This window comes from Ceratosolen solmsi, unplaced genomic scaffold (genome assembly GCF_000503995.2).
Source record: "Ceratosolen solmsi marchali unplaced genomic scaffold, CerSol_1.0 scaffold5, whole genome shotgun sequence".
Lineage (NCBI taxonomy): Eukaryota > Metazoa > Arthropoda > Insecta > Hymenoptera > Agaonidae > Ceratosolen > Ceratosolen solmsi.
In genome coordinates this window covers 365915-393097 of record NW_011948454.1, presented here as the reverse complement: position 1 = coordinate 393097, position 27183 = coordinate 365915, and the positions used below count along the sequence as shown (strand labels likewise).

The 27183-nt window shown below is 28.5% G+C and overlaps 1 protein-coding gene across 1 annotated transcript in view; it reads right to left on the bottom strand.

Moving 5' to 3' along the window:
* The window catches only part of Prosap (SH3 and multiple ankyrin repeat domains prosap), an 82879-nt gene that overhangs the window by 41653 nt on the left and 14043 nt on the right, over positions 1-27183 (bottom strand). Inside the window, exons 2-3 of the mRNA XM_011505252.1 lie at positions 22292-22549; positions 8313-8330 (exon numbers count right to left, since the gene is read on the bottom strand). Of these exons, the coding sequence (XP_011503554.1) occupies positions 8313-8330; positions 22292-22504 (231 nt within the window). The 5' untranslated portion in view covers positions 22505-22549. The remainder of the gene's footprint in view (positions 1-8312; positions 8331-22291; positions 22550-27183) is intronic.

Sequence of the window (27183 nt, the reverse complement as noted above, 5' to 3'; positions counted from 1 at the left end):
AAATAAAATTTATGATTTGATAGTTAAATTAGGTATAGGTAACAAACTATTTAAAACTCTGTAATAAAATTTTTTCTACAATTTCTTTATCATTGTTAAAATACGTTTTAACAACAAGCATGAACAATATATCATACCATAGTTACATAGTCAATATATTATATGCTGGCTTATATACTCAATTTGTATTATTGTTAACTTGATAATATCGATACTTATTAATGCACTGCAATTTATTGAATAATTATATTAATGTATAATAGAATAAATTGTTATTATTTCGTATGATTATTTGTTATTTATGAAAATAATGAGCATTTGGGCTGTTTTATGCAGTGATATTCTTAATGTAATATAAAAAAAATAATAGTGTATGTACAAAATTATAAAATAAATTATAAAATATATTCTTATAGAAGTTTTACATAAACTTTTTTATAGTTTAAATATTTATTCATATCATTCATCTACATATGTATTAGTAATTTAGTATATAATCGTACCAAAAAATATGCAAAATATCCACATAGATACTGCACATAGTATTGTAATTTTTTGTATTATAATACAAAGTTTCATACAGACATCACTAAACAATTTACATGTTCAATATGACCGATTAATCACATTAGTTACTGATAAAATAGATAATTTCCATTAAAAAAAAAAAAAAACGAGCAATTTTTTCTTTCAAAATTTCATGTATTTGATTCAAAATTATTCATATAATTATGTATAGTTAATACAAATATCATCAATGCGGAAAGTTAATCGTTTTTTCAGAATGAAATAAACGTAGTTTTCACAATAAACGTATATTGGACATATTCTTTTAAAGACATATGTCTTTAAAAGAAACGAAATTTGTAATTCATGCATACATAAACAGTTTATGCTATGGTCAGCGCTATGAGTACAAAGTAAATTTCAGATATTTCTAATGTATTGTGATATGTTATTTGTATTTACATAGATGATATACTATAGTTATATTTATTATTACAGACGTTCATTCATACATAAATTGTATGGAAAAATATATTTAAAAATGTGATTTAATAAGAAACATATCGATCAATATAGTTAAAATCAGAGTTTATCATTGTTTTTAACGTTAAAAAAGTTTGATTTTTTCATTTGATTGATAGTAAGTACTTTATGCACTTTCTAGTAAGTACTTTATGCACTTTCTAGTAAGTACATTTTATTGATAGAAAATACTTTGATTATTACATTAAATGAATTTTCATCATACTTTTTACACAAATTATTTATAAAGCAAAAATAAAAAAATTCCTTTTTTAATATTCATTGCATTCTATTGATCCAATTATCCTGTTCATTATATATTTTTTAATTGAATAGAATATTAAATAAAAATAACTATGCTATTTTTACAACATAAGCATACAATATAATTATAATTATACAAGGTATGTTATATTATGCAAGAATTCTAAAGATACCAATGTGTACAAGATATTTTATAAGATAATATACATTATATAAACAAAAATAACATTTTTAATATTAAGTATGATGTAGTAATATAAATTTGCTTTATTGCGTCGTTTTGCATGGTAATTATGAGTAGATATCGCTCGATGATGTCCTTAATGATGCTTGTGTTAAATATAGGAAATGAGCGACTGTTACGGATTGGAGCAGTTGTAAGCGGAATACAAAAGTGGGAGAGGTATAAGCTTCCGAACAGTTATGTTTATAAACACAAGCCAGCAAATTCGGAAAATTTCCTACGCTGAAAACTTGAATATACGGTTATAATTCCGAATAGTAATGCCGACGAACCTTCCAAGCCCATATCCTACTGACGTCACAACAAAGATCGGCATAGCAACAGACACCTGTGCGCTTCCGGCGTCGTAAGCTACTACGAGAATATTTAAGAGCAGCACTTGACACGCATCTCCACTGTCCAGTAATAATTACGCAATCACTACGACGGGCTCACTATTCAATCTTCAAGTTTCATACTACAGTCATCACTCACTGTAGCGATACACGTACGTAATAATCAAACAATAAGCAATCTAACAATCCAATAGTGACGCCACACTATCAGAATCCGTTAAACTAAACTTAAACTCATAAAGCGCTAGTGAAAACATAATCGAGAGTGAAATTATCGAAATCATACTACTACATATATATTAACGGATCACACCGACGACTAAAGCAGCAGCGACCCGGTCTCCTTTAGAAAGCTTCGGTGCGACAGCGGCGATTCTCACCCATAATACTACTACAGCGGCACTTCTCGGAAGGGTAAAGGAGTCGCACCTCACACTACTGAGAATACACACACTCTCCTCAGCACGTAAAACAATTGAAGAAACTTTATGACCATTAGCTATTTATGATATTATTGTATTTAATAAAAGAAAGCCAAGAAACACTGCGTGTAGAATTGACTAATTGCATTGGCCTTTGCACTTGCCAGCGACACCTCCACCCAACATCAACGAGAGGTTACTAGTCTGATCCCAGACAGCGACACATGCACTATAAATGAGAAAGATTGTTTATAAATAAATTTTAGCTTTCTCTGAATTTATATCAATATTATTAAATAAAATTGTATTTTATTATACCTCATCTAATTATATTAAATTAATGTACGTGTAATAAGAATTAATAAGAAATGTAATTTAATTATAAAGTATAACAGTAGTATAACAGTGCTCATAAATAAAAACGAAGAATGTAAGGAACAATCATCTTAGATGTCCAGTATGAAATGAGAATTATTTCATTCACGGTAAAAAATAAAATTAAAAAAACATTAAATAGTATCGTATATCTAGATGAAACAATTAAATAGACAACTTCTTAATACACAGAGTATCAATCAACTAGAAAACCAAGTTTTTTTAATTGATACATATCAATCATAACAAGGTGCACAATACAAGGACAAGCGCAATTTTCTAAGTTTTCTGTTCTCCTTTCCTTTTTTTTTTGTTAATGAGCAGGTTCTCATTCACGATCATTGTACAAAACTAAGAATTCCATTCTTATGTTTTTCTAAATGTCTAAATATAGTTTTATTTGCCAATATTACCTAGCTCTTGCATTTGTAAATTTATATTTGTTATATTTTGTAGCATTTTATTCAATCAACGTAAATAGTTAAATTAATTTTATTAAGAGAATATAATTATAAAATATTATATTTAAAAAATAGAAATAATTTAAATATTAAATATTATTATTCATTTTTATTTTCATTTTCAATTTTTATTTATATATTGGAATTATAATATAAACAAGATTAAATCAACCCGTTTTCTATATATTTATATGTTTAAAATTAGACTAAGTCCAGTTTACTGGTGGGAAAAAAGTGTGGATAAGAGGGAGGGGTAGCGCTTTAATTAAATATTTGATACATCTTCTTTTCGTGCTGTTTATTGCGTTTAAATTACAACTACACAATAATGATTCTAAGTTGATATTGAGAATCGTTGAGATCTTGGCGTTTCTGGGTTGTTGCCTCGTGGTGTTAGCGTGCACAACATGTAGAGGTAGGAGGTTGTAAATCTCCGGATTCTCTTGACGTGGTGCGCTTGGCGGTGGATGTTTACATGGAAAAGGGTGAGATTGTAAATCTCTGGATACTTCTTCGCGTAGTACCACGTGGTGGTCACTTAATTGTGGTCTCCTCCTTGAGAAAGTGCACGAGGCACTGGATCCTTGAGAAAGGCTTGTAAGTGCTTCATGCTCGAGGCACTGTTTAGAAACTCTATTTAGTATAAAGTTGCTGCATGTACCTTACGTAGCGGCTTTGCTAAGAGTGTGGCTGAATAGCGTGAATGACTGATAAACTGACTGACTGACTAAATTACAGTGAGTTGCTTATGGCAATAAACACTGCCTGACTAACTGACCAGTCGCACTGGCTGAATAACAACAAGCCTGTTGAATACACACACGAAGTTGTAGGTATGTTCATTCCGTGGCGGCTCTGCTGAGAGATAGCGACTGTTTCATGTCTGTCCTCGTATGACAGACCCTATTCCGTGCCATGTCATCTTCCCTAAGAGAGAGAGAGAGAGAGAGAGAGAGAGAGAGGCTCAGCGCGTGCTTGCTTTATATATCCACGCGATAGTTTAGACCAAATTGCAGACGTTCGAGAATATAATTTTAGAAGTTTCGAGAATTCCGGGAAAACAAAGTATTAAACAGGTTGAAGAATTCCATCCGACGTTGCTATGCGAAGAGCAGATAAATACTATAGAACAGTCGAAAGTAAGGTTTTGGAGTTTCAAGACTACTCGGAATCAAATGTTTACAAAAATTAAAGAGCTAGAAGGATTTTAAATTTTCGAGAGCCAAAGGTCTTCGACAGTGCTCCAATCCTGAACACCATACATTAAATTTTAATTAAACAGAAATTCGGATAAAAAATTTGTATTATATTAGGTAATTTCTTTAAAATTATAATTAATAATAATATATATATATATCTGTATTATGTGTAAACTATACAAAGATCGACTGCGACTGGCCATTGTATATTCATATTTTCTATTACCAGTACACATTTTCATTAAATTGATCTTTGTCGAATGAACTACTGTTCGAGATTCCGAGAATCTCTCGAATGTTATAATTTCTGGGAAAACTACACAACTATAATTTCGGAGAAAATTCCAACGGTTATCATTTCGGGATAAAGTCCAACGGTTATAATTTTTGTGAAATTTTCCAACGGTCTTTTTATTAAAAAAACTCATATATTTTTTGTAAATATATTTACCTAATAAAAATAAATTATTTAAGTATACAATTTTTAATTACAATATTTCATTTTGTTATTTTGTTAATTTACTAGTTAAATTAATTTTCTAACTATTAATTCTTATAAAACTAGTATTTAAAACTTAATTAATTTAATCTATTACTTAATATATAATATTATTTAGTTTATAAATAATAATTTCGTTACACTATGACCGCATTTGTTTTGAAATGCATTCACCGTTATAATTAACTTCATTTTATTTGATATTGTCTGTAAATTTTTAAGTCGTACTTATCGAATTTAAAATTATTTGTACTTGATTCGACGAGTCCTATGAAACAAATTCTCACTATTATCATTGACACAAAATTCATGAAACACTTGTTTTTCCTCTAATGTTATTGACCTATATATGGTAAATTTCTTTACAGTGAAAATAAAATTTTTACTAATGTCTCTAATCTAAAATATCTATATAATACACGTTCAAGAGTTACGACAGAAATCTTTTAACTATTGTTGAATTTATATGAATACTTCATATATTTACACAATGAACATTTTATTATTTCTAATTACTTTATAATTCATATTTGAGAATAGAAACTAGTATCTACTCGTTACAAAAAAAAGTTAATTTTACATATAGCACATATAACCCAATAGTTATTATTATTTTTTATCTTCCGACAAACTTTATTATAGTATAAAATATTTTCAATATTTCATTGCTTTAATTACCTCCTACAATAGATTTTTATTTTTATTTATATATACATAAATTTACTATTTGTTGGACATAGCTTATTTCTTTAAACTTCAACAATCTTATTTTTGTATTATTCTTCAATAAGTTTGAGAAACATTTTTTAACAATCTTTTGTAAATTAATGGGATTCTCGTATAAATAAATATTTATAGTGTTATTTCATTATTTCTTATTAAAAAAATGTTACATTCCTTGTATTTATGAGGCACTCTTTATTTTAGTAATATTATAGTGAATTTAATCTTCAATTTTGGAGATTGTTGATCAGTAAACATTTAGTAGTTCAGCCACTTAAAATTTATACTCAACGTTATCTTTTAATAAAAATTTAAGGCGATTATATATATATACAAAATTATTATATTTTGCATATACATACTCTACTTAAAACAAAAAGATGAATCATAAAATTTCATCATCAAAAATATTATCAAACTTTATTCATTTTTATGAACGAATTGTAAAACTTTGCTACAAAAAAGAAATATGTAAAGGCAAATAAAAGTAATATAATAGGCAGTTTTACAATAATCACAACGTATTGAATATCAAAAAATTCCCAATAAGAATTTCATAAACTTGATTAAGGATCAAGACAAATATTTTTATTCATAGTCCTTGTTTTTCCAACATATACACATTATCAAATTTTAGTATAAATACTATATATTTACAGAATATGAATAACAAAAAATAATTATAAAAATATAGTATTCAAATTATTATGTGAATAAAATATAAAAAAAGTTGCCTTGATTTTGTATTTGAAAGAAAGTTATAGAATATTTTTATGTAATTCTTTTACTGTGATATCAAAAATATAATGATTTATAATTTTTTTCTTCATTCTTACTTGTGAATGTATACATAATGCATTCAAATGCAACAGGATCAGAATTGTTAATAACATTTATTAAATTCTCTAGCGGAGTCCATTTCTTTTTTTCCATATAAATTTATAAAATTTGAAGATACGATTCACTAACAAGGGATAATATTCCTTCATTTGTTTTATATTAAATATTATATTATTATATACTTGTATATATTATTAAGCATGAAAATTCTTAACGCAAGTATATATTGATTTACCAATAAGTTAACTTTTGGAGTGAACACTCTAGAATACAAATTTCAATTATAATGAAATAATAACAACCTTTTTGTAGTTTCATTCATTTAAAATTAATAATTTGAAAAATGATATATTTTTATATTATTTGTATAAAATAATTTATTATATAATGATCAAATTAAGATCTTAATTTTTTAATATGATTTGAAAAGTATTTTTTATTGAATAATGAACATAAACAAAACAAATTTATATATAAATACAAATATAAAAATAAGTCAATGTACGAAATTTCTTATACTTATTATTCTTATTAATTAAAAAATTATTTTTAACATTTTCATAAGTGGCTGAACTGAGAAAATCATTATCCTAAACTACTGCGAATAAATTGAAGCTTTTAGAATTTTTCCGGCTTTACATATTTATTCTATTTTTTATTAATCGCGGTACTTTAGTAATAGTGCAAATAAAAGGATCAAATTAATTCGAGGCAAACTGAAATATTAATTATTAATATTTTATACTATAAAAGAACAAGAAGAAACAAATGCGTGAAATATAAATTTTTACTAATGAGTATATATAACTCTTTACAAATGAGCAATAACTATACACAATAACTTATTAATTGGCTATTATTGGTCTTTATTAAATAAAAGAAATTTACAATTTTATTATATTTGTAAAATATGTATGTAATATATATATATACAATTGAAAAATTAATTATAAAATATTTATAAAAATGTATATTGTAATAATTGCAATTAATTTGAATATATTTGAGTATATTTGGAAGATATGTAAAAGATTTTATACAAATCTTATTTGTATGCTTATTAATTTTTTATAATACCAAATAATATAATTACTAATTAAATTAATAAAATTTTAATAAAACTACAAAATATGGAATTATTTTCCATGGTTGTTATTTATAATTTGTATATAAAATTATGTTATTAAAATTAATATATTTCTTAATGATTGTTGAAAATTTAATTTATGTTTTTAATTGAGATTTTTATTAAATAAAAATTTGTATAATGCAATTATGATTTCATTTTCAAACAGAGATAATGTATAATAATTCTAAAATTATAAAGACATATTTATTATATTTTTAGCTATATGTTATTAAAGAATAAACTAATAAATTATAATTTATTAATATATTTTTAATTTAAGAAAAATTGTTATATTAATAATATATATTATTTATTATCAATTATTAAATTACTTATGTCGATATATTGATCATTTATTATTCATAATAGTATAATTACTAAAATACTATATTAAACTAAAATAAATGAATCTTTGCAAAGTTTAAAATTTTATTTCCTGAGATTTTTAATGCATAAATATATATTTTCTTTATATTTTTTAATATTTAAAAATTTGATGAAATTGTACCAAGCATGAACTCCTATTTTCTGACATAAAATAATTTTTAAAGTAAAATAATGTAAGCAACGATTTTTTACTTTATTTTCAGTGCATTAATTAAAAATTAAGTGTGTAGAATTCGCATGCTCTGCATATGGATGATACTTTCAATCCATTAACAAGTAATAGCCATTCATGAATCGAAATTCATCATCGATTGTAAGCATAGGCATACACACTATTCTAAACATCTACAAAAGCGCCCATATCCCATCTTTGAAAAACATGCTTGTAGTGAAATGTACACGTACCCTGTACCAAGTAGCCACCTACAATGTGCTCAAACAAATTCACACACAGCGAAGGCGATGAATTGAGGATAGGACCAAAAGTTGAATATATGTTGATAGTTGACCGGCAATTGAAGTAGAGGCATCATATTAGTTTTTCATTTTTACATTTGAAAAGAAAATTAAATAAGAATATATGAAACACAAGATTATTAGTTATACGCAAAGAGTTAAAAGCAGTACTATAAAATATATGGGGCATAAACTCAAAAAAAGGTTTACATAAATTTAGCTCGTTGAAAAGAATTTTTGAGGAAATTTTATATTTATATATATAAAATTCTTCTGATTTTAATAAAATATATACAATAAGTAATACAAATTTAGGAAAAAAATTTGTTTTTAAGAATAAGATTGCCATTAAAGTTTAATAAAACATACCTTTCAAATACATACATACAAATAAGTATAAAAATTTTTAAACAAATAAATACATGATTTGATTATTATATGCAATTATTACACGTACTTTATTTACGAAAGTTTATATAAAGTTAAAAATTATTTATTTATAACCTTCGTGTAAATTAATTTAAAAATTCTTATGTTATAATTTATGTCATTTCATATGTTCATCTTAATTTTAGTGATAAACTTTTTATAAAATTTATTTCTTCGATATTATATTCAAATATATGATTAAAATCGATAATTTTTTAATTACAATGATTACCAATATTTGTTTTTAGTAACAAAAAACGATACTACATTTTAGTGAATATATTTGTTATTTAATGTAATGCAAATTGTACATAATTATACATTATACAAAAGGATTCAATTCCGAAATTTTGTATTTCATTTTGTTATAAATATCAATAGGTTTAATAAACTCTTCTTTAATTTATATACCTATTTAAATAAATGTTAAATTTTTATCAATAATAAATATATATGTAAATATCACAAGTTTAATATTAAATAAGTATTCTCGATATTTTTAATATATCTATATTTTTTACATCAATTTAAAAAATCATTTTTTTTCTATATTGTATTAAAATAATTCCGTTAGAATAATTGCATTAGAATAATTCCACAATGATTCAGTGTAAAATGTGAAATATAATAAACTGATGTTTTTATATAGAGTTCAAATACTATTTTAATTAAAAAAATTATTAATTATATTGGTCGATGTTCAAATTTCAAATATTTTTCAAATATTTTAAATATTATTGATTTAGATTCATTTATCAACTACTGTAATGAGCATGCATAACATACTACCGATAAATGTAAATCTTTTGAGTTAAATGATTACTTAACATTATTATTTTTAAATAATTATAGTTTAACAATACAATCAAGTATAACACTTTATCAATACTTAAATACCTGTATCATCAAATAATGCCAATACATCTTGAAAAACATTTATTACAAACGTACCGTATTTTAATAATTTGCTAAATTTTGTTTATTGGCGATTCCTATTTATATTCAAATAAAATAAATACATTTCATACTTTTCTTATTTTTTTAATAATAACGTACAGTTACAATTAGATTGCTTAAAATGTCTAAAAAATGTAAAGAAAATGACGATTTAAAATATATTTTAAGTAAAAAATTATAAGATAAAAAAGTTCAACGTGCAACAGTAGATAGGCAATTTCAATGATTTGTTTCTTATTTCGATTTATTTTACAAGTTACCTTTTTATAATAAGTCCTTGAAATTATTAATCGAAAGAAGAAAATAGTATTTATTCTTTGATCTCTTAGTTATTTATTAATCCCAATATCATGGCGAATGTTAGCTCAAAACTTTGCTGTTAATGATTACTTTCTAGTCTCGAGAGAAAGAGAGGTGTACATATAATGTTTTTGCTTTCTAATTTAGATTTTTGTATAGATATTTTTCGTTTGTTAATGTTTTTATTTTAGTTCAATTGAATATTTAAATATATTTGAATCATTTAATTTATTAATTTCAGATATTTTTAATTTAATATTAATTTTCTAAATAATATTGATTTTAGAAATAATTTTTATATATTATATATATTAATATTATGTTTACAATTAAATTAATGCTTGGATCCGTTTTTTCATAAAGTCTTTACTATTTTTTATTCGATTATTAAGATATAATATAAGATAAACGCATAAAAGACATTAAAAAATATTAACGCTATTTTTTATAAAATATTTATGAATTATTCGTTTATCTTCAATATCGCACGAATTAAATGATATATAAATTTCTTGTGTATAAGTTATCAATTACAATTTTTATTTAGCTTGAAACATAAGTTAACAAATGCTGTTCATTATATTAAATGTTACTTCACTTATAATCTAATTTACAAAATGTTTACTCTTGTATAATAACTGTAAAGTAATTGTAATTGTAATGGTTTCAATAATTTTGCTTTATTAATTATAGCGCATCTAAAAAAAGTTTCTTTGAACATTTTAATCAATATTTAAATTTTATGAAAAAAATAAATTATAGAAAAAATCGTATTCAAATATATACATTTTTTATAAGAATGAAAAAAAAACCAATCCATTTTTCTGAGAACATTAAATGTTGTTTTTAAATTCTCTATTAAATTTTGTTCATTTTCTGTGCTTGCTTTAACATTATTCTACCGAATAGTCAGATAATATAAAAAATGAAGATATTTAATTGCGATAGGCATCTCAAGATTAGATAAAATAGATAATTTTTGCATAAACTTTTTTAAAAATATTGAAATATATATTAATAATATTGAAGGTATTCTGCGAACTAAAATTCTTATACAACGAAAAATTCTAAGATAAAAATTGTATATAAAAAAAATAAATAAGAAGTACACATATGCATATAAGTACATACGATATTTTATAAAATCGTATACATAATGAGCGAAAAGATTACTAATGGAAGTGGTATCTATTATTGAATGTAATTCTTTGAAAAATTATAAATATTATCCTTATAATTCGAATGACAGTTATGGAAAATACACAAAATTATATTAAATAACTAAGCCTTTTATAGATGATATCAATGATTCTAAAACTATCACGAATGTTATTCCGAAAATCTCTGAAATCGATTTTGATAGATAATGTATTAATTGAAATTGTAATAAATTAGAAAGGCAAATAATTAATATATTATGATATGTGAAACATATTTTAATGAATTTAAGAAGAAGCGAATAAGGAAAAATAATAATCTATTTTATAAAGCTGTTTTAATATTTAACATAAATTATTTTAGCTCTAATACACTTAATAATGTTTTAATTAGAGTTGAATTTTATATATTAAATCAATTTAATTAGAAATAAAATATGTATCTCACTTTGAATATTATATGAAAATATATTGCATAAATTATACATACAAATTGATTCGCCTGAATAAACATTTGATACTAAAACCATTTTCTTCAGATACAGTATCAAATTAAATTTACGAAAAAAAATTTTTAAAACATATTCAATAATTATTTTGTTTCCTATTAATTTAATGCATACCCAATAATAAATATATTTATATTAATAAATAATAGTAAATATATTCTTTTTACTTAGATTAATTTATGAAATAATAAAACTACATTCAATGTTTATTTATCAATCCATTTTTTAATCTTCAGTTACTTTATACCTAACAATTAATTAATTTATTGGTTAATTAATCTTATAATTCAAATATTTTTTCTGCCTTTTAAATATTTTAAAATTAAAATATTTTTCATTAATTTTTTTCATGTTGCTCGGAATTGGAACATTTATTTGAGGCATTCGGTTCTCGGAAAGTTTACATTTTCTCACGCCAAATTCTCGACTAGCCAAAAACTAGAATTCTCGAACGTCCTACAAGGCTGCTCAGCCTTCGCGTAGCAACGTCGATTGAATTCTCGAATCTTTTAAGGCTTCACGTTCGTAGAATTCTTGAATAGCCAAAAGCTTCGTTTCAAGCTAGTGCTAGCTGCCGCGCTGATACTTAAGGAAGCGCGCGTCAAGACTCCACATAGTTAACATAAAGCAGTCATTCAGTACGTAGTTTCATTAGTCATTCAGTGCACAGTGTCGGTTATTCTTCACAATCAGTCACTTGTCCTAGCCAGTCATCTACGCCCGAGCCACGCCATCACACGGAGTCTATAACAAGGAGGTTACGCAACACACATGTTCACAGTGCAGCCATTGCAAAGAACACTCGTTCACTTCTCCAATGTGGACGGTTAACAATCCGTTAAGGACTGACTGCCGTTCTAGAAAATAGTCGACCACACAAAGCATGGTATCTAACCCTTCTACATTCGACGGTATATCATTTGTCTTTATTGAGAACAAATGCCACAGGGACATTCCCATACTCTTCTTATGAGTATGGCCGACTCTCTTTTCTAATTACCACACAGACAATCCCATACTCCCCTTATGAGTTTTGTAGATTCACTCTGCTAATCACTGCTAACTACCACTGCCACCTTATGAGTATGGTCGACTCTTCTTGCTGACAATTACAACGATAGCATTGAACTCAACAAACCATATTCCCCTTCAGGGAATATACAAAATCGATTGTTAATCTCCATAACATCATCAACGACATCGCCACCATCACCAAGAAGCAACCACATCATTGTAATAGAATAATTCCGTCTCTCCCACAAGAATTGAACATAGAACTACAATAATGTAATTGTTAATTAAACAAAACAAACGATGTCCTGAACGAAGTTACACGCTGTACATATTTACAGTCCTTCCACGTATGTCCTTTCCTAAGCATCGCTAAGGCGAGAGACAAAAAAACTAAACTATTGAACTTGGCAGCTCGAGCCAGACATTAAACTTTCGAATATTTGGAAATTGGATACCCTGATAGCCTCATCGCTGGATAGCAGATTTTAATGGAACGAGCCGGATCTTTGAACATTTGGTCCTTCGAGCCGGGTACCCGGATAGCCTCATCGCCGGATAGCAGATTTTAATGAAACGAGCCGGATCTTCGAACATTTGGTCCTTCGAGCCAGATACAGTAGAAGGCAGTGCATCTCAACAGTACCCTGCAGATATGTAACTTCAAAAATTCAGCAATGCCTTGCATCAGTGCATTATAGATAGTACATAGTTCTACCCCTTCTCCTCATAGACTACGACGAACTAACACTTAATCAAATCGAAAACCGGAGAGCTTCGACCTCCTACCTTTCTGTAATACTCACCAATGAATACGACCACAAGGAAGCTGTAATGGATACAAACAGTGTAAGACTCCTAAAACCACCACACCAGCAAGGGGCGGAACTCTTCGAAATGCAATATGTTCGCAACTGCCCAATGAGCTCACTATAAAAGTAAAAACACAATTTAATCGTATCACAATGTTTCAGAACCATGCAGAAAAATTCACCTCACCGCAACATGATGTCACCTTGGAAGAACTCTCTGATTCATATTCATACACAGAAGACGTCCACGAGGCCTTCATCGAGGAACACGCATACCTGGAAATTATTTGGCCAGATGCTCAATGCGATCACGAATATCTTAAAAATAACACCTTTGTAAAGAAATCCTTTCAATACTCCACTACGCGAGCAATTATCAACAACCTTCGCCAGAAATACAAAGCCCAACACGATATGGGAGAGGCTTCATCATCCAATGCAAAATCAACAGGGAATCAATAAGACTTGCCAGGTTCTCTGGAAGACAGGAAGGCTGAAATGGATTCAGCGATCTTTTCACACCACTCATCATGGAAAACAATGACATTAACAAGGTAGAAAAACTACATTACCTCAGCACTTCATTAGACGAGTCAGTGTAACATTCATCATCGTACTCCCCCTGACTAAGGAATCACTAGCCGCAGTCTAGGAGCTGCTCACTGAACGTTATAATAACAAACGCCTATTAATTCATTCTAGTCTTGGTAAGTTCTTCCATCCGCTAAAAACAGTCAAAGAAGACGCAGATTCATTGGAAAAACTTGCTAACAGTTCAGAAGAAACAATTCAACATCTCCTTTCATTGGATGTAATGCCAGATTTTTGGAAATACATCTTAGTATATCAAATCTCACAACAATTCGACCGTACTTCAATAGAATCTTCACTTGGGACATCTACCTCATATCCGCGCTTAAATCAATTACGGACGTTTTTAACAATACCATCCACATTCATGGAATTGGGGGGACTTCAATCAACCAAGACACAAGGTCTCGTGTCACTAACACTCCATTCAATTCATTCGAACTCTATTGTTACAATACAGACTCATATCCTTAAAACATTAACCACAGTAATTCCTTACTTCGAACCAACATCACAGGATTGGCCATACTTGAAAATTTACCATTGGCCGATCCACAGTATTTTATACCTCGAGCAGTAGACATGATTCTTGGAGCAGATATGTATGGGTAGATCATCAAGACCCACGTCATCTATTGTTCTTCATCCATGCCAATGACACAGCTGTCCATGTTTGGATGGCTTGTGCTCGGACCGGTGACCTCCAAGGGAGATTCAATGGTCACATCATTCCTTGTGTCATTGCACGATGACGAAAATGCGCTACAAGAATTACTGACGAAATTTTGGGTTCATGAAGAAGTACATTCAGGCGACGCTAACAAGTACACACCAGAAGAACAGCAATGCGAGGAACATTTCAAGAATACTCACTCACGTGACTCAACCGGGAGGTACATAGTTCGAGTTTCGGTAATTACATCCGCTAACTGTCTTGGAAATACTTGCAACACTGCGCGTCGCTTCCTACAGAGCCTATTACAGAAATTCTCAAGGGAAAAGGAATATCAGCGACAATATCAATAGTTCATGATGGAATATGAGGATCTTGATCTCATGATAAAGGCTTCACGAGTCTCTAGTCATCAAACTCAATACTATCTGCCACATCACGGTGCGCTCAAACCAGACAACACTACAACCAAATTAAGAGTGGTATTCAATGGGTCCAGTAAATCAACATCAGGTCTCTTACTCAACGACATTATGAACACTGGACCCAACCTGAACCCTGACATATCAGACGTCTTAATTTGGATCCGAAGACAACGATATCTGTTTGCCACCGACATTACAAAAATGTACAGACAAATAAAGGTTCATAAAGATAACTAGGATGATCTTCAGAGAATCCTGTGGATAGACGAAAATTAAGCAAAAGCTTCTTATCAATTAACAACTGTTACCTACGGAACGCGGGCTGTCCCGTTTTTGGCAGTCAGAACATTACTGCAACTTTTGGAAGATGAGAAAAGTAGATACTCTCTTTCCTTTTAACAATTAGTCAGGATCGCACTCCAATTAAAGGATCTTTGCATGGTGGTTGGTTTTCCGCTGGAAAAATGGTAGGCAATACACCAAGATGTTATCGCCGCAATCAATACGAATCATAATCCAACCACATCAATTTCATTGGATGATTGCTCTACCAAAATTATTGATTTGCGGTGGTTTCCACAACAAGATATCTTTTCGTTCCCGACAAGACAGATGTCGGAGCAAAATAGCAACATTACTAAACACCTCATCCTATCTGAAGTTATAAAAGTATTTGACCTATTAGGTTTTGCCTCGCCTGTCGTGATCGAGGCAAAAATCTTCATGCAGGAGCTATGGCTACAAAACTACACTGGCATGAAACACTTCCCTCACAATTGTCTTCACAATGGCTAATCATAAGAAAGGATCTCCGCAATTAAAGAAAATTAACCATACCACGTTGGCTTAATATTACATGCACATCACAATTCATTCAACAATATGTACAACAATTTTGGTTACAATTATCAGCTCACTATTTGCAACGACAATAATCAATTTCAAAATTATATCATCTACGGAATAATATCAAAATTGGTTCATTGGCACTTATTACCGATGAACGCTTCCCTCCTTGCAAGTGGCCTCTCGCTCGGATAATCGAAACGCATCCCGGTAAGGATGAACTGACCAGAGTAGTGACATTAAAGATGGCTTCTACCACCATGCTAAGACCAATACACAAGTTTGCAGTCCTGCCAATCCCGTAAGATAAAAAATAATCATCAACAAAATTGATGATGGGGGGCGGAATGTTCAGAATTGGAGCATTTATTTATTCAATAATTACATACATTTGCTTATCGTGCTGTTTATTGCCTTTTATTTTACAAACTACACAATAATAAAGATTCTAAGATGATGTTGAGAATCGGTGAGATCTTACAGTTCGGTTGTAGTTGCCACGTGGCGTTAATACTACAAACAGAGGTAGGAGGTCGTAAATCTCCAAATCCTCTCGACATAGTGTGCTTGGTGGTAAATTATTAAACTACAAGAGGTCGTAAATCTCTGGTAAATCTACGTGATGGTAACGTATTGAGTTCTCCTCACTGGAGAAACTGTGCTGGTTGCACACTTAGAGATGTCTTTTCTGGCTTGTTGCTTGTCGAACAATTAGAGAGGTGTCTTTGTATTAGATGCTATTTTTACTCACAGCGATTCAGTGTCCTTGCCGGATCCTGTGAATGAGTGTTTAGAAATTGTGCTTCGTGTAGTCGTGTCCATTCTGGTAATGCAGTCAACACTCTTGTAACTGAGTAACTAGCTTATTGCTGTAAACTCTGACTAAATGATGTATGTAAAATGAGCATATAAGACTATTCAATACACACACGAAACTGAAGGCTTGTTCGTTCCGTGGCGGCTCTGCTGAGAGATACCGATTGTTCCATGGCGGTCCTGCTAAGACAGACCGTGCCATCCATGCCATCTTCACTGAGAGAGCTTCACCGAAAGACGCTCGTCGTGTGCTTCCTTTAAATAACCGCGCGGCAACTTACTTTGCTGGCAATAATGCATATGTGTTGCCGAAAGTCTTGCATGGCGTCAGAGACTGAAGCTTTAGAACTTTCAAGAACTCCATAAATGCAAGGTTCTACAATTTTTTAAAATTCCAAACGAAATTGCTATGCGGAAATATTGTAGGACATTAGAAAATAAGGCATAGAATATTCGAGATTTCGCGAAATCAATGTTTACAAACACAAGAGTTAGAAGGCTTATACTTCTGTAATCGCCAATTTAATAAAAGAAAACAATTTGAAACTCTGAACATATAAAAATAGAATAATCACGTTTGATTTCTTTTTCATTTAATACCTTCGCTTCATAAACATTACTTCAATAATATTTTTTATTATTAACGACTGTAACTTGATTAAATGTAATTTCAAATGTTTGTATATGTATTGCGGTGTCATCTTTTTTAATCAATTTGTATTTTATTTATTAAAATAATATTATTTTATTGTGTTAATTTTTTCTCAAATATGTTATTATTATATACGTAGATGATTATTCTTTACTTTTTAAATATGTACATACATTAGCATGAAAATTTAATAATATGAATGTATTACAGTTAAAATATATCTGTGCGGTGTAGTAATTTAATACATAAATTAATATATCTGCAAAAATTAAAATAAACATATCTGATTTAAATGAAATTATCAATAGGAAATATAACATGATAGACATTGTTCGGGATTGATGCAGTCCCATGAATTTCAAACAAAAGAAAGGTCATACGCGCTGTCCGGCGTACCGTATGTGCGCCTAGACTGGTCCACAGACCAGAACGGGTACTCGAGCGAATGTTTACAAACAAAACTCGGCAAGTCCGAGCAAGTATACGACCCGAAATATAATATACTGTAAGATCACCCAAGGATATTTATTACTCCTACTTTTCTCTCGTCGAATATTCTCGAAGGTTCTAGATTTTTCCTTCGACGCCTCGTGTAAGAATTAGTGCAACAACGACGATGCCTTGTTGCCAGCTAAGTGAGCCGCCGCGTGGCTATATAAGGGACGCACGCGGCGCGCCCCGACCTCTTGCTGAAGATACCTCTTGCTAAAGATACCGCTTACTGAAAATCATCTCTTGCCATACCACCCGCCCTCAACTGCGCTTGCGGCTAACATCTTGCCGTGACCCGACCGCAGTGACCGACCATAGTGACCCGATTCAATCATCTACCAGTAGAAGCCATGGCACACGGGTCTCGATCTGCCTTCAGCAGGGCCGCCATGAAACGGTCGGTATTTTCGGCAGAGCCGCCACGGAACGATCAAGCCTTCGGTTCGTGTGCGTATTCAAAAGGCTCATACGCTCATTTGTAACATCACTTCGCGCTCACTCAAGTGTAACTGCCGCTCAGTGTTTTTAGCATTCTATGAATTCGACACGTGGTCATATATTCGGCAGCAAAAGTAAGAATCATAAGTAAGAATATACGCCAGTATAAGAATAAAAAATCAGCAGATTTAACAGAGATTACAGTGAAACCAATGGAATAGTAATCAAAGGAAACATTAATTGAACAGCAATCAACAGACTTTACCAACACTTTACAAGGTACCTATTTTTATATTAATACACAAACTAGTCACATCTAGCACAAGAAACCTGGGCAATTTTTGTATCCGCTGACGCAGTCAACAGGTGGTTAGCACGTGGTCGTGCATGCCTGAAATAGTCCCTCGGTGATGAGCACGTGGTCGCGCATTCTTTCAAATAGTCACCAGATAACGAGCACGTGGTCGTGCATTCTTTAAATAGTCAACTAAATGACGCAACAAGTCAAAGCCAGACTTCAGTATATCGACTGATCAATAATAAGGACATTTTCCAGAAATCGTTAAGATTTCTAAGGTTTATAATAAATGATACTTGTGTGTGACTAGCTCTTCTACCATTCCCATAAATAAATAAAGATACAATTGATTAGTTAATAAATTCCATTAAACATCTTACATCATATCAAGTATAGTTATTCATACATCGAGCGTACTTGATTCAAACACAATCTTCTCATGCTACCTCACAAGCATGATTGACTGACTGCATCAGCTGATATTTACAACATCAGCATTACCTCAACTTCAAGACACAGTAAATCCATACTTCAATAGAATTATTTCCCTCTACATCAAAGTGCAATATTGTTATAATCATTTACAATAATAAACATTGTTTTACTAAATACACGATATTTTTCAGCCTTATCACTTATTATTTCCTTTAAGTTATCCTGCTGAGAGACTAATCCACTGAACTATTGAATTGATAGTTCGAGCCATAAACTAAACCTTTAAAATCGAACAGACATAGATAAATATTAAACTGTTTTAAGGTATAGATGAAATTATTTATTAAATGAGTCAACTCATTGCATCCGTAAACACTTAATTTGTAAATAAAAATTTGTGTAATATTTACTTAAATATACTTATATATTTAATAAATATTTAACTATTTCGTAAAAATTTTGTATAATACATAATATATTATACCAATTTTGAAAAAAATGTTTAAATTTGTAAAAATTACTATTATATTTAATAAGATGGATAGAATAATTAATAATCATACATTTGAGCAATTTTACGATACTGTACATAATTAATTTTCAATCTTTTCAAGTGACTTTTCAAATAAAAATTTATGTCAATTAATTCATTAAATGGTATAAAAATATTAAATACATTATTAAAAATATTCTAAATATATTATAACTTAAATAAATATGTTTATTCGTATATGTTTATTATACAACATTCAATTAACGTACTCTAACTCATAAGCATGTTCTCTTGAAGAAAATTAATTACTCAAATACTTATTCCTACTTTACCGCCTGTAATCCACGAAGTGCAAGCATGTTGGAAAAAAAAACACGATATGAATAAAAATCATAATTATAGAACATAAGGAAAAGAAATATAAATTTCACTAATATTGATTCGTAAGAATTATTTATAATATTAAGGCATTAAGCTATTATTAATTATATATTATAAATAATATTATAGATAATATAACTTATTATTTTCATTAATTAGTTTTAAACAATAATTTTATAGAAAAAAATGTATAAATGCTTCCGTTATAAGAAAACTACAAATTACGTCATTATTTTATTATATATTATTTATCTTTTCAATAAAATAAGATAATTCAATATGAAGTATAAATAAATTTTATTTTAATATATAATTAATTGTTATTAGATCAACGAATTGTTACAAATATAAATATGAAATGTATTTTTTATGAATAGACAGATTAATTATATTAATATATATTTGAATGTTATATAACGAATATATATTATTATATATATAATATTAAGCTTTGATTGTATTACTATTTGCAACAAAATTCATAAATTCGTAATGCTTTATTATAATTCTAATAACACTAAATTATAAATAATCAAGGGGTGTATATATTTTTTTTCTCATAAAATTATTAAGAAACATTCTTATATTTGCTAATTTTTAAATTTTGGAAAATTAATATTTAATGAATATGTTCATGGTCTTTAAAATATGTTTTAAAATATATATGATATTACACTTTGAAAATTTTCAAATTTAACATCTATTAAGGTCGTCAATTCTGTTTGCTAAAAAAAGAAAAAGGAAAAAGTTGTGTATTTCATAGAAGTGATCGTAACTTGTATAACTAATTCTTGAAAGCATAACGGAGGATTAAGTTTTACAGTTTTCAACACATGTTTCATATAAATTCTATATAAATAAAATTGTTTTTCACTTTTATTAGAAAAACTGTGATAATAATATTACTTATCATGAATAAAAATAAAAAGTACTTTAATATTAGAATAAAAAATTATACTAGTGAAAAAAGTTAGTTAATATATTTAAACAATATAATTATAATTTAATTTGAATAAAGAAATTAAAACTATTGATTTTATTTAATTAATTAATTTGTAGCGTATTCAGTTTAAATTACAAGTAATTGATATATTATTTTAAATATAATTTATATTTTCGTAAATTTCAAAGCAAAGAAAATTAATCTTCCTTCAAATAATAATTACTGATACTTATTAGAACATCTTATATAATTTCATATTTAAATTCAACGTATTCAACAAAATAAGAATACTTAAGCTTTATTTAAGTGTACCTCCAATGGGTACTTTTAATACATAATGATTCCTCATGCGCCATGCATATTGGCGAAGAAAAAAAAAAAAGAAAACAAAAGAAAAAAAGGAAAAGATTTATTTCTAGTTTTGTATGATTCAATCTAAATGGTAAAATTAATACGGCATCTGATTATACTGCATTTCTATTTTTACTTTATAAATTAAAAAAAAATGAAGATCATATGAACTTGTTAGAAAAAAAAAACTTAATAAGGTTTGAATCAGTACAATCGACATACTAACTACTTAATACATGTATTTATATATTTCCGTTTTATTATTTTATATTTAGTGTGATTCCTAAGAGCATATCAACAAACAATATCCTAAATTTCTTGAAACTTATATTAAAGCATTAAAATGAAAGCCATTTTCTAGACAATATATATTTAACTATTTATTATAAAAAAATTATTCACATTACAATTAAGTTATGTACTTAATAAATATTTCATTTGAAGTATTTGATTTATAATTGTATATATGAAAATTTTGTGTTCTTTTGATTGAAAAGTTTATAAATGAGTATTTTAAAGTCTTAAACCAAAATTAATCTCATTATTACTATTTTATATATGTATATAATATTATGATTTTTAATATTTTGATTATTGCTTTAGTATTATACATACAATATTCTATGCTTTTTATTATACTATAATTTCTCATAAATTTTAATACAAATAAGGAAAATTATTTATAATATTTTTTCTAATATCTTATTTAACTTCTAAATTATGACCATCAAATTTAATACTGCATTTTATAAAATTTAGTAGGCGACTTTCATTAAATAATCAGTAAATTAAGATTCTAGATCATTTGAAATAGGATATTTACTGATATTAATAATGTTAATTCCGTAATATTTAACTAAGAAATACCGAACGTTTGCAATGGAAAAACATACAATGAGCTTATAATTAGAGCAGATACCTTTGGTAAAGATGCTAGACACTGCTGTTTGACATCCCAAACCAGCTGATCTTTGGGAAACTGTAAACATTTGCTGATACAAAGCTCCGGTACATGTACACGGGCAAGAATTATGCTGTCATCCACGGGACTCATCTCTGACGGCAGGTCCTCCATATATAACTGACGATCACTCGCAGTTGGCATCGCTTTTTGTTCAGGTCTTGCCTCCATTATGTGACACACCCACCAAGTTTCTTTCACAAAGTAATATCACATCTAAAAAGTGAAAAAGCAATGATTATTAATTAAATGAACTATACCAATCACGAAATAAAATTTTTTTTACTATAAATACTCGATAACTATTTACTCATTCTCTTCAATACTTCTCATTCCCTATATATAAAATATATACATAAATAAGCTTACAACGTATAATCACGGAAATGGTAAGAAAGATTCATTCCTGTATCTAAACTTTAAATCATGAATTTATTTATGAAGTTTAATTAATTTATGAATAAAAAAGCAATAAATGTAAAAGTATAATTTTTATTCAATAATTATATAGTTATTAATATATAATAATGTGTAAATAAATGAATGCGCACTAAAAGATAAATATTAAATTAAAAACTGAAATATTAAGAGACTGTTCACCATTAAAATTTGTTATGTTATATATTTATTCAATATTGTTCGTTTTTAAAGGTTTAGTTTATGGCTCGAACTACCAATTCAATAGTTTAGTGGATTAGTCTCACGTCAGGGTAACTTTAAAGTACATAATAAGTGAAAGGGCTGAAAAATATTATGTGTTTTAGTAAAACAATATTTATTATTTGTTAATAATTATAATAATATTGCAATGTTGTGGAGAGAAAAGATTATTCTATTGCAGTAATGAGGGTGTGTTCTTGTAATCTTGATTATCGTAAATTCTATGGATATGATTGTGTATCTTGAAGTTGAGGTAATGCTGATATTGTAAATATCAGCAGGTGTAGTCAATCATGCTCATGAGGTACCACGAGAAGATGGTGTTTGAATTAAGTATATTTGATATATGGAATAACTATACTTGATATGGTGTAAGATGTTTAATGGAACTTGTTGAGTAATCAATTATGTCTTTAATTATTTATGTGGCAGTAGAAAAACTGGTCACACACAAGAGTAATTAATGATAAGCCTTCGTGCTCTTAAAGGACTTAATGAAATGTAGTCGCTTATTCAATATATCGTTATCTGGTCTTGACAATGTGCTTGACAAATTGAGTCACTTGTGTGAGTTCCTTGGGGGCCTGTACGGGGTTGAAGCGTTGGTTCGACCTAGAGATCGTACGGGGTCAAAGCGTTGGTCCGACCGAGAGAAAGACCGTACGGATTCGAAGCGTTGGTTCGACTGAGAATGAACGTAAGTTTGCTCGATCTATTCTTATGGGCCTGTATGGGGTCGAAGCGTTGGTTCGACTGAGAAAGAATATAAATTGCCAGATTTATTCTTGTGCGAAGTGTGACTAGTTTGTTTATTAATATAAAAATGTACCTTGTGAGCTGCAGACAAGGTATGTTAGTTGCTGTATGAATTGATGCCCCCTTTGATTACTATTCCATTGGTTTCACTGTAATTCACTACTAAATCTGCCGATTTCCTTTTAATAATGTACACATATATTATTTACTAGGCTGCCGAATTTATGATCACGTATCGTCGTCACAGTATATACTAAAACACTAGGCCGCAATTACAGTTTAGTGAGCGCGAAGTAGGATTACAATGAGCATTGCCACATGATGAGCTGCCCTTAAATAAGCACGCAGCGGATGCAATCCCGGCAAGAGTGCCATCGTTTATTGCTATACCGAAAACTTCTTTGTGGCGTTAGAAAATGAAGCTTCTAGAAGTTTCGTAGGCGTTCTTCCTTTGTGTGATCTTATAGTATATTAGATTTCAGATCATATAACTTGCTCGGTCTTGTCGAGTTTTTTTTATAAACATTCACCCGAGCGCGTGTCCCGGTCCGAGCGCCGTACAGCGCGTATGACCCACTTTGTCTTAAATTCGTGGAACTGCGTCAATCTCGAACATTCCGCCCGCTATCACCAATTTTTTTTGGTGATTAAATGTATCCTTAGGGATTGGTAGCTTGCCAGGTTCATTAATTGTCTGGAAAAAATATGTGTTGAATTTGAATGAGCCTGCTTTTCATACCCTTTTTTATGATGTGCGAGACTTGATCCGTGTGAGAGATCTCAAGAGTCTGTCTTCAAGGGTGTTGCCATTTTCCTTGGGATCCTTTGCTCCTGTTAAAGCTTCCTTTGTTGTGTGGTGTGTAGGCGGCGGCTCATATTTTTTTTTTAACGGCGGATTTTGGCACTTGTTGAAATTGCTTATCGTATGTAAGTTACCATGGTCATGATTATGGCGATTTTGATCCGTGGTGGTTCAGTTCATCACCATGGATGTTCTTGAATTTATGTTGCACGTATGTTTCGTAAACCATGTGCTGGATCTGGTGTCTCAGTGACATATCTCCTATGTTGAGCCAATGTGGCATGTAGTGTTGGTCAGGTTGGTGAGATCCCTTCGGGTTGTCAGCCATTGTGTAAAAGGCTGAGATTACATCATCTTGTCCCATTGAGTTTGTGCTGCCATAGCTTTTTGCTTGAATATGTTTTTTGCCCAAAAAGAATATTTCATAGACAAGATTAATACACACCTACCAAGCTATTAAGTAAAAACATTTTTAATAAAATTAGAACAAACGTTTTCATTTCTTTAATTTGCATTGATTAATAAGAAAGATACATGAACATACACTTTAACTATATTTCGTTTTTTTATTGATGAACTAAGTGTGTACACATTAATTCATATGCTATTGATAAGTTTGTAAGTCAAATTAGCCTAATTCTCTTTTATGTTACGCATATATTATGTTTCATAAAATCAGTTTGTTTCGTTACTATTCCATTTAAATTTGCATAATGTGTTAGAAATAAAAAATGTATATATTTTATTATATACTTATTATTTTATTATATATATTATAGAAATAAAAAAATATATATTTTTTATTTATTTGATTTACATAAGTTATAAACTTTTTGTCAATAATCATGCATATTTAAAATATAAGCAATATTGATATAACTCTAATTATGATTTCAATATAACTTGGCATACGATTTATACACATAATACATTACAATATATCAAATTATGCTTTATTTTTATTGATTATTTAAGTAGAGAACTAATGTAATTTTCTTTAATGGTATTGAATTTAATTTCTTAATATCATTTAATTCTTTAATATCATTTAATTGCATAAATGATAATTCATCAAATATACAAATTAAAATTACTATCAATAATCGCATTTTGAAACAACAGTAATAATTTTGAAAATTCGCATATAAAACAAATAATCTTATTTATATAAAATATCTAATATTTATATAAATTACTATAATTAAAAAATATTTTGGCTTCTTATAATTTTGATTAAATCAATAATTGATTTGCAAATACAAAATATTATATATAAAAAAAAGATTAGTAGTAAATATATACAACTGTTAAAATTAATTTTAAAAAAATTTAATAATTATCTTAATTTTTAATCTGAAATATTGTGATATTTTTTCTAACTTACACTTATAAATTCTTGGTCTTTCAAAACAAAATGCATTTATATTTGAACAATTTAAAAAAGTAATATTTTTACGAGTGTCAAAAAATAAAAATTCATTTGATAATTAAGTAATACTATTCATTAATATAAATTTACATTATTAAATGTAAGACAAATTAATGAAAGTGGACTGTCAAAAATTGATTGAGCTGTTCGTAAGCATATATGGAAGCAATTACAAGTCTGTGTGAACTTTTGCATAATTAAGCCCTAGCCGATTAAAATAAAGTCATAGAGTACGACATCTGTCGTCTGTCGAAAACTTGTTAAAGTGTAAGGGTTCATCCCTCCTCTTAAATGCTGGTAATGGGATTTCCCCCCTTCTTACATCAGATCACCACGGGTTATCTTCGGAGGATAAAAAAATTATTCAAAGGGAAGGAGATATAATTACTTATGTCCATGAGTAACAAACAGCTTTTTCACGAGCTTACAGAATAGCTCTGTACAAAAAATTATATTATCAATTTAACTGCACAACGAAAGATGCTTTATTTTTATACTTTTTAGGCGGTCATTTTATACCACTTCTATCAACGTGTAATACTTTTGCATGTAAAAAAAAATTTATGCAGATCAGTAACTATTTCATTACTACAAATAATTATATACATATATGCAAGAATTATTGCTATATGTAAACGAAATGTTTTGTAAAACATGTAAACATCTATATTAATATTCAATTCGATAATGAGTTATTAGTCATTTTAATCAGATCTTGTCTATACTCTTAATCAATAATTCTGATGATTAATATTCCAATTAACCCATGAAATATCAAAAAATTAATTGTTATTTTTTTAACATTATTATTATTATTATAACATTGTTACTATATCATTCATGTTATTCTTTTAGCATTAACTTACATATTTTAAATATCAATCACATATGAAAAATAAATAAATGAGAAAAACGTTGTGTAAAATTTTATTTTATTGAATATAATAGCGTACAAATATAGTGATGAAAAACATTACTAAATTGCTTATAATGTTAGAAAATTAACGTCAACTAGCACTTGGCAATACAATTAATAAAAGCGCGAATAAATTAATGAAATGGTTCATATATTTTGATAAATAAATAGTGGAGAGTTTTTAATGTATATAAAGAATTTACAATCATTCTACATAGAACTACATTTACTACTTTTACAATTTTGACAATTGACTACATAATTATCACCAGAAATAGCCCTACACG